Genomic DNA, 16,948 nt, shown 5'->3' on the forward strand with positions numbered 1-16,948 from the left:
GGCTTTTTGATTTCTAAAATACAAAAGTGGGTTGCAGCAAATGCTTTTTCATTTCTTCGTGTAATGTATGTAGAACTTCCACCTGGGATATTTTTGGATACAGATGCCTTTTTTTATCAGGTTGCTTCTTCCTCACTACAAATATGGTGACATATTCCAAATAAAGTATCTTATGGAATACCAAATTGTGCTGGTTGACAGTTTAATTTGACATTACTTGACAGGCCATTTAGTTTTATTTACTTAATTTATCAGCTCAAAAGAAACAATGACAGGAAAAGCCATATTGGGAATTATAAAGCAAATAAAATTACACTTGAATTAACAAGCTGAAATTAGCTAAGTGACTTGTTGTGCAGCTAATCACCCTGGATGAATTAGCATATAGTAAATTCTCAGCCTCCAAACTACAATTCTACATACTGGGAATTTGCTGGATCCTGTGCACAACCACAAACGCATCCGAAAGTCCCACTTTCACTGGGTGGTTGGTTGAACTTATCTGTGTAACAGCGACAGGAATCTGGAAGACAAAACAGGAAGATATGCATGAAATATTGAACTAAAAAAAAAATCAGATTAAAAATAAGAGCACTGACAACATGAACTTTTAACCAATGTAAATTAAAAGTCCTAAATAAATATTTTATACAATAGCATAATATGACCAAGAATTTACTGAAGATAAAAATGTTTTTAATTTGTATTTTATTCCCACTTCCTTTGCTTCTTATATAACAGTATTCTCATTAACACTTCGAGGTAGAACAATTGTTAATGACAAAGCAGAGAAGGTAGTAATTTTGAGTAATTTATTTCCCCCAGTTGAAGAAAAAGTAGGATGATGTGCTAGTAACTCTCAAGGAGAAGAAGGTAATACTTTTTGTATACTATTGAACACAAAAACTGTGAAAGCTCAGCTTAGGATGAATATTTTAAAAACCTATGGCTCAGTTAACTTGCACTGAAAAGTATGTGAAGAGCTATATGTAGAGGGCTCTGACCCAATGATATTAATGTTTAGTATGTCTTGGAATAGCAGGGAAAATATCAGTGTCATGGTAAAAATGGAAAATTCCAGATGCTCAGTTGCCAATATCTAGAGAAAGAAATAAAAAGACATAGACAGCCGCAGAGCAGTCCAGCTTCACATATCAGGGATGCTGCTGCTGGGCAATATGGTCACATGAAAACAGATGTCAGGTTTGATTCTATTTCTGGCACAAGATTAGAGCTTTGGCTGATACTTGTATAGATGTAATAGCTTTGGAATTTTTTAAGATGTTTGATTTAGTGACGTAGCACTTAAGCAATATCAATATAGTTAGCCAGATTGACTGATCATAAACAGCAGCCATCACCAAAGCAGAAGCTCAGTCTGTGTGTCTTTACAGCATATCTTGCTTCTCCAGATACCAGACCTAGTATTCAAAGGTTCTGTCAAAGACTGAGGAGGAAATATAAATTTAATGCCTAGCAGTTCTCCAGATCGCACTAACGGAGTAAAATTAATGAAATGTCTGAATCAATTAGCAAGATTAGACCTTTTAAAAATTTCAAAGATATAATTCGGACAAAGAGAGAGTGCAAGGTAGAAGATTGGGGACCATGTTCAGAAAGCAGAAGTTCTAGAAGGAACCACAGTATTGTACTAGATGAACTACTGCAGCAGCCAGAAGGGATATCAGTGTAAAAAAACTTAGTTGATACAATATTTGGTTACAAGAACAGTGAAATATAGCCTAGGAGTGAGGTAGCTATTTTACTTTTACCTGAACATTTGATAACTACTGATACACTACACAGATTTTGAGAGGATGTATTTCTTAAAGAGATGTCAAAAAATTAAGAGAAGGAGATTAAAAGTGTCAAAAATGTTTTGTAACTCTCTTCACTTCTGAAATGACATTAAGAGAAGAGTTAAAGAGGTCTATCTATTTGGCTTCTCAAAGGGATAATGGAAAGCTCTCTAGATGATCATAAATAAGTACCACCATAGGGAGAAATTACACAGGGGCTAAAGAGTTTTTTTATTCTAGCACAGAAGGATTTAATCAGAAATTGGAAACTTTAGGCAGGTACCTTCAGAGTAGAATGAGCCACATGTTTCTGTGACTGATTATTATTAACCACTGGAATAAACAACCAAGATAAATTCTGATTATCTACCCATGGTGGCTTTCAGATCACAGTTATCTTATTTTTCAAAGTTGGTCTTCAGTTAACCAGAAATTACTAAGCTGAAGACGGATGAAACTGGATCAAGTGTAAGAAAATGAGATATGATGTGTTAGTTTAGCTGATCTAATAGCCTGCTCTGGCTTTACCTGTGAAAAATTATCAAAATTATACTCTTGGCCACTACTTTACACATAGCAGAAAAATGTCAAATTAAAAAACTGGTTACTGTATCCGGTGAATGAGATTTCAGTTCTGTCAATGTGTCAATTAATATCATGATTTCTGGTATTTGAGTTAAGCATCAGCAGTTGTTCTCCTTTTTTCCCAAAATACCCTTTAGCTACGCTTTTTCCTGATACATTGGTGACTGTTTAGTAAAAGCAGAATTTGAAAATACTAAGAGAAAAGAGTAAGTTCTGTTGCACTAACAATAGTCATAAATTTTCACTTCTTTTACTTAGTTTAGAGACTTTTTTAGGGGTTCTTGCATATATGATCTGCTGTGGTATAGAAAAGGCTTGTGACATGAAAACCAGAAGTGGCTTGGAAATACTAATAATACATCAGTTTAAATTTGGCTTATATCAGCTTAGCTCTGCTGCAGTTATTGCAGAATATGACAAAGGAAGACTGAAAGTCGTATTTTCAAATTCTTCAAAATAAAAGACTCACTAAGTTCAGAACTAAGTCTCTAAATGTTCTCCAGCATCAAATATAAACAAAATAAGGGAATTATTAATAGTCTCAAAATACTGAAAACTTACATTAACCATCAAAGAAACTGTCTTAAAGGATTTCAAGAATACTCCAGAGAATCTATTGAAAATTAAGTTAGAAAAAACAGAGTTTAAAAGGATGAAATCATTATTTCTCATCCAAATTAGGGAGGAAACGCAACAGAAGAAGAAAAGACACAAAATGTAGTTGGAATTGGAGTTATAAGTAGGTGTGTGACAAAATACACTTGCAAAATTGGCAGCTCAAGGCAAAAATTGTGTTGATGCATGAAAAGAATTACACTAATTTGTATGTGTAAGTGTAAATCAGAGGAATTTGTGTTTAGGGCTCCTTGAATTTTAAGTCTAGTGCCTTATCATATGATTATTGTGAATTTGTGAATTATTGAACAATTTCCCACAAAAATTTACGAAAACAGCAAATTAATTTATCTCTTTACCCCTCGCCCAGGAAGGAGTAATAGGTTCTTGCAGAACTAATGCCCCAAGTGAGTTTGCTTTGGTTTTGTTTTCTTAAAATAAAATTCTTTTCATTACAACTTGGTTTGGACCTTGAAAGTTAATAAAATTATGAAAGACTTAGTGATATACAGTACTAAAACAGGACATGGTAGCTAAGTTGAACAGAATAGACAGCCAAGAACTTCAGGAGAAATTAGAAAAAATTTGAGCAGAAAAAACTCTAGGTTTTGCCAAAATCCCTGCAGAGGTCTACACTCGTGCTGGGCATACCAGTGAGAGTAAGGAACTTGAAAAATAATTTTCTAAAACAAATAAGAAGATGGTAGCAGAGCCCAGTCTAGCAAACAGTCAAAAGTTTAGATATATGTTTTAGAAGTAGGGTTTAGAAGCAAGTGCTTGTGTAACCTTAAACACTCCCCCCGCCCCGCAATTTGTATAGCCACTGTTCAGTCTGAGGAGCAGTCTGTGTCAAACAGTCACACAGAAATGCAGTCAAAGTAGAAAGGCATCCATGAACCAGGAACACTCTTATTCTCCTGAAAAACTACAGTGTCATTAAACCTGTATTTTCAAAAACATGTGTCTATTTATAAGGTGGGAAAAAGAAACTGGTAATGAGTGTACTGAGTGCCATACTACAGGTGAGATCTTCTGCATGAGATGTCAAGATAAAATGGGCTTTGACCATATGCTGGCCTATTAGGAAACATGTCCTTTTGACAGAAGGCTTGTAGTAAATATTAATATAATTTATTAAAAATTACAGCAAAACATAGGGGGCAAGCAGATAGATGCTGTCTTGAAATCTTCACCTGAATGGCAAGATATGCCATAACAGGAGGACTTGTTAAACGACTCAACAGTTAAGTTAGGAACGTGCAAGTCATTTCTAACGGAAGGTAGGGGTCTTATGGCATTACCTTCAGAGAATTCCCTTTAGCTGAAATAATTCCAAAGTTTATGCTAGCTCTACCACAGAAGAATTAATTATGAATTCTATTTATCATGGGGGTCAGTAATCTAGACAGTATTTTTCATCAAACTTCTCAAATTTTATTCTTTTCAACTTTGAGGTCATGTCTGAATCTTGTCTTTCAAAAAGGAAGAAAATCATGGCCTCAAACCTTATTCTGAAGGAGATGGTAAGCAGGATGAAATTACTGCCTCACTTCAAAACTGAGTAAAAGATAAAAGCCAGAGCATAATAATGAGGAACACAATAATAGTGCTTATATAGGGTTTTCATTGCTAGTTTCCTAAATAGTTCTTAATTGCTCTACAGGTTAAACTTCATGAAATCTACTTGAGAGTTTTAAATTGTATGAAGTGATTACCTCAAAAATCAAAGATCTCATTTCCATGTTAATATTTTTGATGATAATAAAAGAGGTAAAGAGGTGCCAAGCATGTATAATGGAGGGAGATCATCCATCAAGACATTGAATTTTTTTTATTATTTATTTTAAAAGCCCTTTTAGTTTTTAGGCAACAATAAAAAAGTCTGCATTTTTGTTACTAAAACCAGGGTATTTTCCATCATGTATAGCAGTGTCATCAATTTTATTTAAGTGCTACCAATTAATCAGTTTAATTTAATTCTGTCTCCTTTTGCAATAGAAAGAATTTTTACTAAAGTTTCTTTTAGAATTATTTTCAAACTTCATATATTGGGGAACTTGAACAAGCATTTCAACTTTAATAATAGTTTCTGGATGACTGCCTAAATAGAGAGTCATTAATATTTAAATGAACAAAGAAAGCCTTCAGGCCAATGAAATTAAGAAAAATATCCTAAATGATCAACAAGACCTATGGTACCTTTGCCTAGTTTGCCCTTATTAACCATGGACAGAAAAAGAAACAAAATGTTACACAAAGGAATATTAGCTCTAAGCACTAATGGAAAAGACTCTATAGAATAGTTATTTTTTATAGTAAGAAGCAAAACTCTTGAGAATTGAACTTCAGTGAAATTTAGAACATAAGAAATTCACCACTAACACATAAAACCTAAGCCTCCTCAGAAATTTTTCTTTATTACTACGTTCTGTTGGCTAGTTTGCACTGTAATGTATTTCATATGTAGTAGAAGTGCATCAGTAAAATGTTTGTGCCAGCTGATGTTTCCTGACATCTCAACCACTTGCCAGAATTCTAACAGCTGATATTTAAAACAGAAGGTTCATGCACTGTAAACAAAGCAAATTGCTAGAGAAATAAAAATTTTGCATTCTATAGGACCATGCTGTTCTTTAAATTGTTTTCACATTTTGAAAACTTGACTATAAAGCTCCTTCTCCTAACAATTAACTTGTCTGAAAAATATTCAGATGGCTCCATATTTCTCCATCCTGGTGATTCAGCTCCTTTTCTGAATGTTTATTTTTTCCAGATCTATTCTAGGTTTGGGTAACAATTGTGAATTTCAGGTTGCTTCCTATTGGGAGAGCAGCAGAATGCAGAAAACTGGGAAGAACAGCTTCTTTCATACTCCACAAACCTCAACCAAGACAATGTCTTGGTGATCAACACCAGGCATATGGGATAGCAAACCTGATGTGGGTAGAGAAAGGTGAAAAAGGGAATGGTTTGAATAAATAAGAAAAAAAGGTAAAATTTACTTAAAGTGCTTTAGAAGTAAAAGTCCCTAGTTGTCCCTACCTTAAATGTATAAAACCAGTTGTCTTATATGTAGATTTTTTGAGAGAAATGCCTGGTGTCACCAGTACAAAGGCCCTGTTGGATAAAGTTACTGGCAACTTGTCTGCTGCATTTCTTACATGTTGCTTCAGCTCAGAGACTTTCAGTGACAATGCCATGAAGACCTCCCAGATTTGCCATACATCACTGTCATTTCTGATGAACTGTGATGCTAAAATAAAATGGCACCAAAAAGACAGAGAAATCTTCTGGTGCAACTCTTAGCCATGATGGTGAGCACTTACACAAGTAATCTTACTGGAATTAATGGGGCACCTAACAATATGATTCACCAGCAAAAGAGTCAGAGCAAAAGAAATGGTTTCAGAAGGAAGGTCTTCCCCAGAAAGCAGTGGATTCAGCACTGGTAATTGAAAAAAAATTCCTAGCCACACGTATAAGCACTAGAATCAAGTTTAAATTTATGTGTCTTGTTTGCTCTTTTCAGATAACTTGTTTCTGATCAGTGATTGGTAATTTAATTTTCCTCATTTAGGTGAAAAGCTGAGGTCAGGGTAAAGGAGTAAAAGCTTCAAATAAAGAAAGTAGACTTCTGGAAATCTCAGGCCCCAAATCCATTCCACAAGTAATTCCTAAGGGAATATACTAGTTGCAACCATTGATTCTAGAGTATTTTCAAACAGCCAAAATTGGGTGAACTAATTGAGCATATTAGACACTACCTTTCAAAATCCAAGGGGAGTTTATTAAAAAAGCAAGAATTTACTAAACACTCAACATGTACAACCACCCAAAAAAGTCCATTTGAAATCCAGGAGGAGCCCATTTAAGTCATGTTGACGGTTTTCAAGTCTATCACATGAGCATCACATTTACAAAACCCCATTATTTTCAGCAAAATAGTGATCTTATGAGCAATATAATAAAATTTTCTTATATAGCTTATCTTTCAAAATCTTCCTCCCCCTACAAATGCAGGGAAATTCCTGGTAGATATAATTTGTCCACTTAAATGACAATTTTCAGACCCAACTTACTTCTTTGTAGCCGAAAATGATACGCCCATCATTGAGAAGGGTGGCCTGAAAAGTGAAACTGCCCAGGTTGTAATTATCCTGCAGATGTACGTGGTCCCACTGGACAACTAGTGCTGTGCCTGTGAACCCCAGAGTGGGGGTAGAGAGGCAAAAGGAAGAAAAAAATGTAAGAAATATGTTAACTACTTAACTGCAGTTACTCAAAACAAGAACAGTGATTAGTCTCTTTTTAGCAACTTTCAGCTTCACACCATGAAAGGTCAAAGATATTAAAAACACCAGTTGCAACTGAAATCCTCTTAGATGTAGGCACCACACTGCCACACATAAACACCTAAACTACTGCCAAAGCAGGAGCAGTCAAGTAACTTGTTTGGAATTGCACAAGATCCAAAACTAAAAGTTCAGGTGTGCTGCCATTACCACTTCTCTGCAGTGGCTTTTTTAACATTATATATAAACCCTGATGGCTTTGAAATGTGAAGTGCAAATAGCATTCCCTGATTAGCAAAAGTTATTGCTTGAGGAATTCAGATTCTTCCACTAACTATGCATTGATTAAATAGCATTATTTTTTTTCCTTGCATGGTGCAAGCCCTTGTTGAGGTTCTGCAATTTGAAAAGTACTAGGTGTTTGCAACAATTAAATAAATGTAGTTTAAGTCAAATGCACTAATTCATGGATGCAGCAAATATTGATCCTGGTATGCAGAAATTTAATTGCAAGAGGCTTGTTAATATTCATGGGAGTTCGCTGTCTGAATATCCACTCACCACACCAAAAATTTACCCCAAGCAACTTGCTTAGCCCATGTTTTATAGGTCTTGAAGGTTACGTTCATGCAGCTTGAAAGACACTTTTTACCCAAACTGTGCTTACTGAAAATGACATTTTCACCTTTATATGGCTTAACAACTTCTCTCTTTGGCATTCATGGAGTCATGTGCTCTGATTCACACTTTAAGTGCCTTTCTTCCTGGAGTAGTCATGATGGCTCAGCATGTATCCAGCTCAGTATATTTTTGCTATGTCCTTGTGCACACTGCACTAACTCCACAACATTGGAATCCCTTGTATCTTTTGTAAATATAGGACATTCTTATTAATTGTGCACACTGTGGTTTTTTTGCTTTATACCCACATTCATTAACTGCCTTCTGAATATTTATCTGGTTGTATGAAATTTTATTTTAAAGGTAAAGTGACTTTTAAAATTATATGTATTATATAATAGTAATATTTAAAATTATTAATATATAAATAATAATTATAAAACAATTGGAGCAAAACTAGCCAGAATTTCTTATAGTTGGTCTTGGAGTCCTTCATATCTATGTGCATCTCAGAACTCCAAGCTAAAATGGCAATCAGCTGCCACCAAAGCTGTCAGTGCTTTCCCAGGGCTTTCATGCAGGTTTGTGTGTACACAAGTTCCCTGCAGCTGGCTCTGTCAGTGAGACCTTGGTGGATCGCCATACCCTGAGCTTGCCCACTAACATGCTGCTCTAAAGCAGTGCACTTGCTCACGTGGCAAAAATATGGATGAACAAGAAATAAGGTGCTGAAGATACAATCTGCTGAGTTCCTTTTCATTTGTGGTAAGAGCAAATTCTTTGTTCTAAAGCACATGGAGTTCAAAAGACCATGTCTTACAAATGAAGATGGACCCAAAATCTCAAAGAACTATTCAATCTTGTCATGAAAGCCATGTGATACTACCTGATACACCTGGTATGAAGATTGAAAGTCAGGAATACAATAAGAATTAACAGTGTCTTCCTCAGAATTCTCAGTCTTTAAGCAAAGTTGACATATCTCAGGCCATAATGTTGAATAATTTATGAAAACAAAATTATATTTTTTTTGTGTTTCAAGATTCTTCATGCAAAGAGTAGGATTTTCTCAAGTAACTATTTTATTGGGTTTTTAACAAACATATGCTACAATGACTGGATTGTAAGGAAAAGTTATGACTAGGTGCAAAAGTTATAGGATATATTTTGATCACTAATCTAAAGAATAAAAAGTAACACACCTGGTTGAAAATATATGTTTTGAACATGCTGTCAATTTATGAATAAATTCACTACAAACAAACATACATAGAGTGCCACAGGTGTATCCAGGAAGATTCACAAGTCATGGATGTCATGATATTAAGTCATGATACTAAACTGTAAGTTTTAAATTCAAAAGAGACAGTCACTGCCACTGTGGTTGATCACCCCAGGCCTGAGGTAAGGCACCAAATGCCTTTTAATCAGATAGGTTATGTTTCTAAAATATTGATTATAACTGACTTCAAGAGAAAAATATCCACACATTTAAAGTCTTTGAAATATCTCACAGAGTTTCAAGCATAACACTGCAGTTTGCCCTTTACTCTTTCAATCTTTTTTACAAGGAACTGTTGAGAACTCGTAGTGTAGATGAGAGTATTGGATTCCAATCCTGGGACTCCATGAACACTTAGTCATTGACAGGTTTATTAACCTTATGCCTACCCTGCTTCTCTGTATTCTTGCTATTGCATTCCACAAAAGCTCTTTTCATTTTAGGTAGTGGGTAGATGGTATTTACTAAAAGTATTTTGGAATAACAGGAACTTACACTTTTATACAAGACAGATTTTTCCTTTTAAAACCGCCAAAATGCGTTGCTGGTTTCAGTTTATATACTTCAATTTCCAAAAGATATCCATTTGATTAGGAAAAAGCATTCATGACTCTTAAACTGTGTTCTAATTTAAGAACTACTTATGGATGTATAGCCACATGCTTTATACAGCCAGTGAGTTAAAAAAAAAAAGGAAAAAATCTTCAGTGTTTCCTTTCAAAATAGGTATTTAGGAAAATAAGAAGGGCTAAGGGATACAGGCACATTCATTTATGAAGGGCTGCTACATACCATTATCAAAGTATCTGACTGTTGAATTTCTTGATACACTGGGGTCAAAATTTGCCATTAAGGGTGCAATGTATTGGGTAGCTGTAAGCATTCGATGCACAACTTCTCCAGTATATATGAAACCTACAATAAAAAAAAATTGAGATGATTTCAGTAAATTCTGAAAAGATTTAATAGAATGGCAGGTTGAGTTAGGCATTGCCAGAGCATTAGAGGGTCATCTGAGAGAAATTAAACCCACTACAAATTTCATAGTGAATTAAATAAGAGCCAAAATTTCAGAAAAATATTTGCAACAGCTGCAAGAAGAACAAGATTCAAAATGAACAATGGAACAATTAATTCAAGAAGAAAGTTTTCATACAGAAATAAAACCAGAGAAAACTCAAGGAAGAATAACTCTAGAAAAGGAAAAAGCAAGTATGCAGCATTATGAAAATGAGGCATTTACCACCAGGCATGTTCCATAGTGCTTTCCTCTATCCTTACCAAGAGTCTGCAGTTTGTTTTGCTTTCGCAATTTGTGACCTCTTCAAAAGTTACTCTAACCCTTTTTCATATTTGTATAGACACAGAGTAAGAGAAGAACAACAAGAGTTGACAACGTTTAAAAATAAAAACGTCAGATGAAGAGTGGAACAGATAGGACTATTTCAGGATTTTAAGCCAAGTAAAATTTCTGCTGCATTCTCTGCAGTGTCAGGTCTCATTAGTTTATCTTACTCATCCCTGAGTCAACAGTACTCCTCAGTGGGCTTCTTTCATCAGAAGGGCCCATGCAAAACCTCTTGCTGGTTTGGAATTGGAGTCCTTCCTTTGAAGGAAGAGCAGTTATCTAAAGTGAATACAGTTATACTGCAGTTTTTTTCAAAACAAAAATTTGTGTATGTTCATTGCAGGAAACACCTTCAAGTTTAAACAGTAGATGATCTACAAAGGTTGTTTAAGTTTGTCATACTAATGGGACTAACTATTTTAGGAGCCCCAGACCTAAACCTGACTTAAAAACCCTGCATTGACCTAGAGTGAGTAATTTCTTGTTTACTTTAGCCTTGCCTTTAACTTGATTGAGCCACAGGCAGAGCCCCAAAACTAAGTTTTGCATATTACCCCTCCTCCTAAAGTGTTTACCAGATGGTGCCTTATGATCAAGTGTTTGCTTTTTGTTCTATCATTCAATAGAGTATATTCCAGCAACAAGCACCTCAACCACAAGAACAAGAATAATTTTCCTATATGACAGACCTTTTGGAAAGGCATCTCAAATACATTTAATTATTTACTGGCAAATTATATGATTCACTCCAACAATATTTATGTTAGTTTTTGTTTCCTTTTCCATCTTCAATCATGTTGAGAGCCTTCCTCCACAAGCCCTCTCATTGCCAAGTCCCGGAGCTTCTTTCTCACATTTAGTATCCTGGCAAAACAACATATGTGAAGGAGCATAAAAATCTATTCCTAAAACACAATTGTGAAATTCCAGAACTAAACACAAACCTGACCAAAACTCCTGTTAACATATACTATTAAAAAAACATTAGTGTGCAACCTCATTTTTCTAACAATAGTATGTCTGTCTTAACAACTGTGAGATGACAGGCTTATTTATAATGATACAGGAAATCTCTGGGTGCATGAAAAAAACAATAAGTTTCTGGAGTACTTTAGACATCCCTCTACTCCTGTCCTCTCCTGAAATATGTAGTTTAATGCTTGATAACTGTTCATGGTACTAATCATAAGATGCTATAATGAAAAAAAAGAAAAAGGTGCTTCTCTGGAATCATTCTTCTGCATGGCTGTTAGTATTTAAGATCAAGTTCTGTGAAGTTAACCAATGTGGAGGTAATAAAGAGATTTAAGAAGAAGCCAAGTGTGGAGAAAATAAAAGATCCAGTGGCAAAGATGCAGCATTTGACAAACGACTGAACTAGGAACTGAACTGCTTTTTCTTCCTTTAAAACACATTTAAGTATCCAAAAGATGCAGTATTTTAGTATCTGGACTCTCTAACTACTAAACTAATTCTTAGGACTAAACTACTAAAGAAATTTTTTTTCTTTTGGTGGAGTCAAAAGGGAGAGTGGGGGCAGTTCCTTCAATCGAATATCTAACACTTTTTTTTTTTTGTAATTTGTTAGATAAAGAGAAACACCAGTTAAAAAAATATCCGCCCACACATATTTACAAGTCATTTATAAACTTTCAGAATATAGAAGTGTAGCTGGAATTTTACTGTATTACTCATCATTTTAGGATAGCCAACTACCTTGCCAAAACATAGTCCCTGAAATGCATTTTCATTATTTCCTGTTTATTATTGTCTGCTTCTAAAATGTCATTCCCTTGAGAAACAATCTCTTACACTTATTTAGACATTCTAAATACATCTCATTTCATAGAAATATACTTCATATTATGTGCTGCTTATTATCCCTGTGCTCATCTGCACACATATTTTAACACAATTGTGAATAGGTCTATAACCTTGAAACCCTTTCTAAAAAGTATTTTGAAGACAGTACAAACAAAATCTTTGAATCAATATTCATATATTACAATTAGCCTTAACAGTTCAGTACTTATTCAACCCTTGCGCTATAGTCCTATCCTTACACACAGTTTCCCTTTCATGCTTCCATCCCATTTATAGTATAAATGTCACCATTATAACTAATAATGAGGCAGATACAATAGGAAAAGAAAGGACTTAATTGTGCTGGAACATACAACTAAGTAAATCAGCCCAAGTAATTAGTAACCACAGAGTGTATTTCCAAGTGTTTGCCGGATGCAGCTTTACTATAGACAAAAATGGCAAGCAGGAGGTGGATGATAGCTGGAAAGCAGGCAGGCCTTGCATGAAGATCATTCTAATGAGAACTCCAGGCATGCACTGGAACAACTTGAAAAGAAACACAAGTCATTTTGCATCATCCCAGAGATTCAAAGTCTGAAGACACTGTTGACCATGGACAGTTTATCTTTGTCACTACAACTTAAAGAAAGCAGCAAATGTAAAATTAACTTATTCCTGAATGGAATTCCATAAAAAAATTGGCTTATATTATCTGTGACCTAATTTTCTGACAGTGGTAAATGCTTATGGTTGATTCATTTAGTCAAGGAAGAATTTTTCAGAGCTGCAATTTCCTGAACCACTTAATCTCTCTTTTGTGGGAGGCATTGGTAGAATTCGTTTCCAAAACTCACCACAAGAATTATACCTAGAAGCACAATATGCTCCTAAATACTGGAATGAAGACAAATAGGAAAGAGTGCTCGGCATTTTGTAAGTTTAATAAGTACACATAAATTTAACTAAGACTAAGCCTGAAATAATACTAAACCCACTTGTAAATTAAGAAGGGTACACTTCTAGTTCTCATAGTGTACAAATTTACAGCCACAGAAATGGGAGGGGGGGGGAGAATATATATATATATAATCACTTAACTATTAAAGCACACTTCCATCTGATGTAGAACTCTGAGTTGATTTAAAAATGTATTTTACATCTGACTTTATTCCTTTCAAACTATGCTCCTTATCTGCTGCACATTAACATATTAGATTTACAGAGAAAACTGCATGTACAAGAATACAACATTCTGCACATAAGACTTCTGTGGTTTCTTTTTGATACTTCTAGCTGTGCACAAACTCAGTATCACTTAGAAAGTTTTTTGACAATGTTTGACAAAGTGTAAACAATATGAGTCCTTTGAAGTTGTTATTGTGTGCCTATAAAGATGATAGGATATTGGATATGCAGACAACAAAAGAAAATGCAAGATCTGGGTTAATAACTATATTCTAAGTTAGTTGATAACTAACTTTTAAGATAAATCTTCTAAGACCTTGTGTGAAAAAGTTTCATAAACCTGAGCCTGATATATAGATGTTGATATGATAAACTGGTTTTGCACTTAAGAATTTAGATGAATTAGAATAAAATCCACTTTAGGTTATAATTTCATGTGTAATTTATTTTTAAATATATGGAACAAGTAGTTATATCTTAAAAGCATCATATTGGATAAGGGTATAAGTGAATTGTGCTTGTGACGAGTAGTGTCCATTTTGAGAGTATATATTTTAGGTGCCGAGTACTACTTCAACCATATTATCACAGTTCAATCTGTCTGTGTGGTGGGATGACCTTTCTGCCACATGTCCACTCAGCTGCTCTCTCACAACCTTTCCTCAACATGACAGAGGGACAAAATTAGAGGAAAAACCCTGTGTGTCTGGATAAAGACAGGGAGAACATTTGCCAGTTAGTGTCATGGGCAAGACAGAAGTGACTTGGGGAAAAAATATTTTAATTTGCTGCTAGACAAAACAGGTTTTCATAGTGAGAAAGAAAGACAGATTAAAACATCTTCCCTTCACTACTCCCTTTTCCCCAGGCTTAGTGCCACTCCTGTATTCCTGACCCCTCTAACTCCTCTTCCCCACTAAGCAGTGCAGAGGGATGAGACATGGGAATTGAAGTCAGTTCATAACTTCATTTGTGCCACTCCTTTCTTCTCACATTTTTTTTCTGTTTATACCAGTTTTACCCTCAGTAATTGCAAGCTCTTGCCCAGGTTAGGTTATTCATGCTATGTGATATAATATATAATGGTATAGTATAATATAATATTAATATAATGTAATATAACATAATATAATGTATAATAGTATAATATAATTTTGTCTTCTGAAAAGGGAAAAATGTTCTGGCAAAAAGAAATGATCGAGGGAAAAAGAATAATTGTGTCTGCTGGTGCTAAATAAGTTGATGTGGAATTATGCCTTCAAATAGCCATGACATTTCATTCATAAAAAGGACATAAAATTTTGCTCATTCTCCTAAATAATTTTTGATGGAAATAAACACCTGGAGCAATAGATCTTCCAACCTGAAATGCTAAACAACATAGTTGACAATAACAGGAATACTCAAAAGCAATTTGTATAGCTGTCAATATGCAGTTTGACACAGGCCTCAAAACAACCTGTAATTATTGTTCCTTTCTTTTCATAATGTTGAGGAATTGAGACCTTGACTGAATGGCATTTGAGTTCCATCAAATCTCTATAAACCAGTTCTACTTAACACCTGGTTTTGCCATCATGATGCCTCTTTTGTTTCAAGTACAGACATCAATATTATTTTTATCATCTACTAATCCTGGTGTGTTTTAAAGGTTATTAATTGATCCAGTTCCACATTGGTTGACTTCATCTGAGGTCTGTCATGGAGTCCTCAGAGGAGGTCTTTTTGCCATTCAGTGTTGGCTCACAGGAAATCAAAAGATGCAGGATGTACACTTTCCTTGATACACCTTAACTAATTCCAGATCAGAGAAGTGAAAAGATGATATTTGGAATTTAAGAACAAATTAAAAGTTATGTTCTTAAACCCCCCACAAATTAACAACTCCCAGGAGCTCAAAAAAAAGAAACAAATCTAACCACCTCATAAAAAAACATTAAATGTAGAAAAACATAAGATTGCTTTGGTAAAAAAAAAAAAAAGTTCATTTTCTTATCACGCAGCTAATGTTAAGCAAAACCATATGCTAAAACCCTTAGTAAAATAACAAGCTATGGTTACTGAGCTAGAAAAGGAAGGGTCTGCCAGCACTGCCTGAACAACAAAAGGTTTTCAATGAGAGAGACTGTCCTGGGCAAAGGCAGTGCTGCCACTCCAGCCCAGAGTTCAGTGTAGGTTTACTTGAGCGCCTTTGCAGCATATCAACTAGTGGGAAAATAGGAGAGCAGCTCCCAAAACTGGGAACCAGAGGAAAGCGGTTTCCTGAGAGGGTAGGCTTCAACTCCGATAACTCAAGTGAAAGCCTTGATTTCAGCTTGTATATTCACAAAGGTAACAAGCTCTGAGAGGAGTAACTCACTCTCACCCTGCCCCCGCCCCCCCCCCCCCCCCCCCAAAAAAAAAATGTCTTGTTGTGTAGAGGAATAATTTCTTTCATTTCTCTCTGCTCATTTTCTCACTTAAGGAGGGTGAAAGTACATGACTTCTAATTCTCCAAACTCTCTGAAAACTTGTTGTGCAGCCAACAGAGAAAACTGTAGAGGAACTGGCAGGAACTTCACAACTCTCTTGACAGCTTTTCTCTTCTCAGCATAATCAGTGCCTTCTAAAAGGATCTGCCCTGGGGCAATTGGTGGTATTTCATATGAGTTCAAAGCTACCTCCATGGGTAGCTGAGCTTCTACTCTGTATTGCCATCTTAGACCCAGTTCAGTACCCATTTTTGATGGAAACCAGAGTTAGCACGAGCACAGTACTGTACAGATTAATTTACCATAATTTTCACAGCTTTACCCCAATCTAACAACTATATATTGTTGAAAGACTGATATTAAATAGGCTATGTTATCCACCTCATTTGTTTATCTACTTTGCTATCTCTAGTGAAGAAGAAAATAGGAAACTATAAGAGACTTACCTTGGGCTTGTTTAGAAAACCCACCATAGCCAACTGTGAGGCCAAAGAAGTGTTTAATGCTTGATTTCTGAGTTGGACATCACCAACAAAGACAAAGATAAGCTCCTCACAACTTAATGAGGTGTAAAAAAATCCTCACATCCTGAAAGTGTTTTATGTGCCATCTTAATGTCTCCAGCTGTCAGAGATATTGTCTTGCCAAATAAAAAATTGGAAAGTGGATAAAAATTCTTCCTCTAAGTTCTTCAATTTAGTATGATAATTGGTAATGTAAAAAGAGGTATTAATTTCTCTTGTTAAATTACTATTTGCCTAGTCAGCAGGAAAAAAACCCCAGAACAGTGATGGAGAGTGAGATGCAGCATATGAGAGTGCATATAGACATCCTGTAAGACTGAGGTTCTGAAAGTAATTTCAAAAATGAAAATAGTTCTCAGATTTAGCACATTCTGTGACAAATATTGCATTTAATTCTACCCGGCAACATATCAGGACATC

At 35.2% G+C, this 16,948-nt stretch overlaps 1 protein-coding gene across 2 annotated transcripts in view; it reads right to left on the minus strand.

The window, feature by feature from the left end:
- PLXDC2 (plexin domain containing 2) overlaps positions 1 to 16,948 on the minus strand; it is a 246,037-nt gene that overhangs the window by 57,011 nt on the left and 172,078 nt on the right. For both annotated transcript variants that reach the window (XR_011698271.1, XM_071560208.1), the window contains exons 5-7: positions 9,987 to 10,109; positions 7,079 to 7,197; positions 424 to 523 (exon numbers count right to left, since the gene is read on the minus strand). Coding sequence is in view for 1 of the 2 variants with exons in the window: in XM_071560208.1 (XP_071416309.1) it covers positions 424 to 523; positions 7,079 to 7,197; positions 9,987 to 10,109 (342 nt within the window). In the remaining variant the exon portion in view is untranslated. The remainder of the gene's footprint in view (positions 1 to 423; positions 524 to 7,078; positions 7,198 to 9,986; positions 10,110 to 16,948) is intronic.

Source organism: Pithys albifrons, chromosome 7 (assembly GCF_047495875.1).
Source record: "Pithys albifrons albifrons isolate INPA30051 chromosome 7, PitAlb_v1, whole genome shotgun sequence".
NCBI classification, from domain to species: Eukaryota; Metazoa; Chordata; class Aves; order Passeriformes; family Thamnophilidae; genus Pithys; species Pithys albifrons.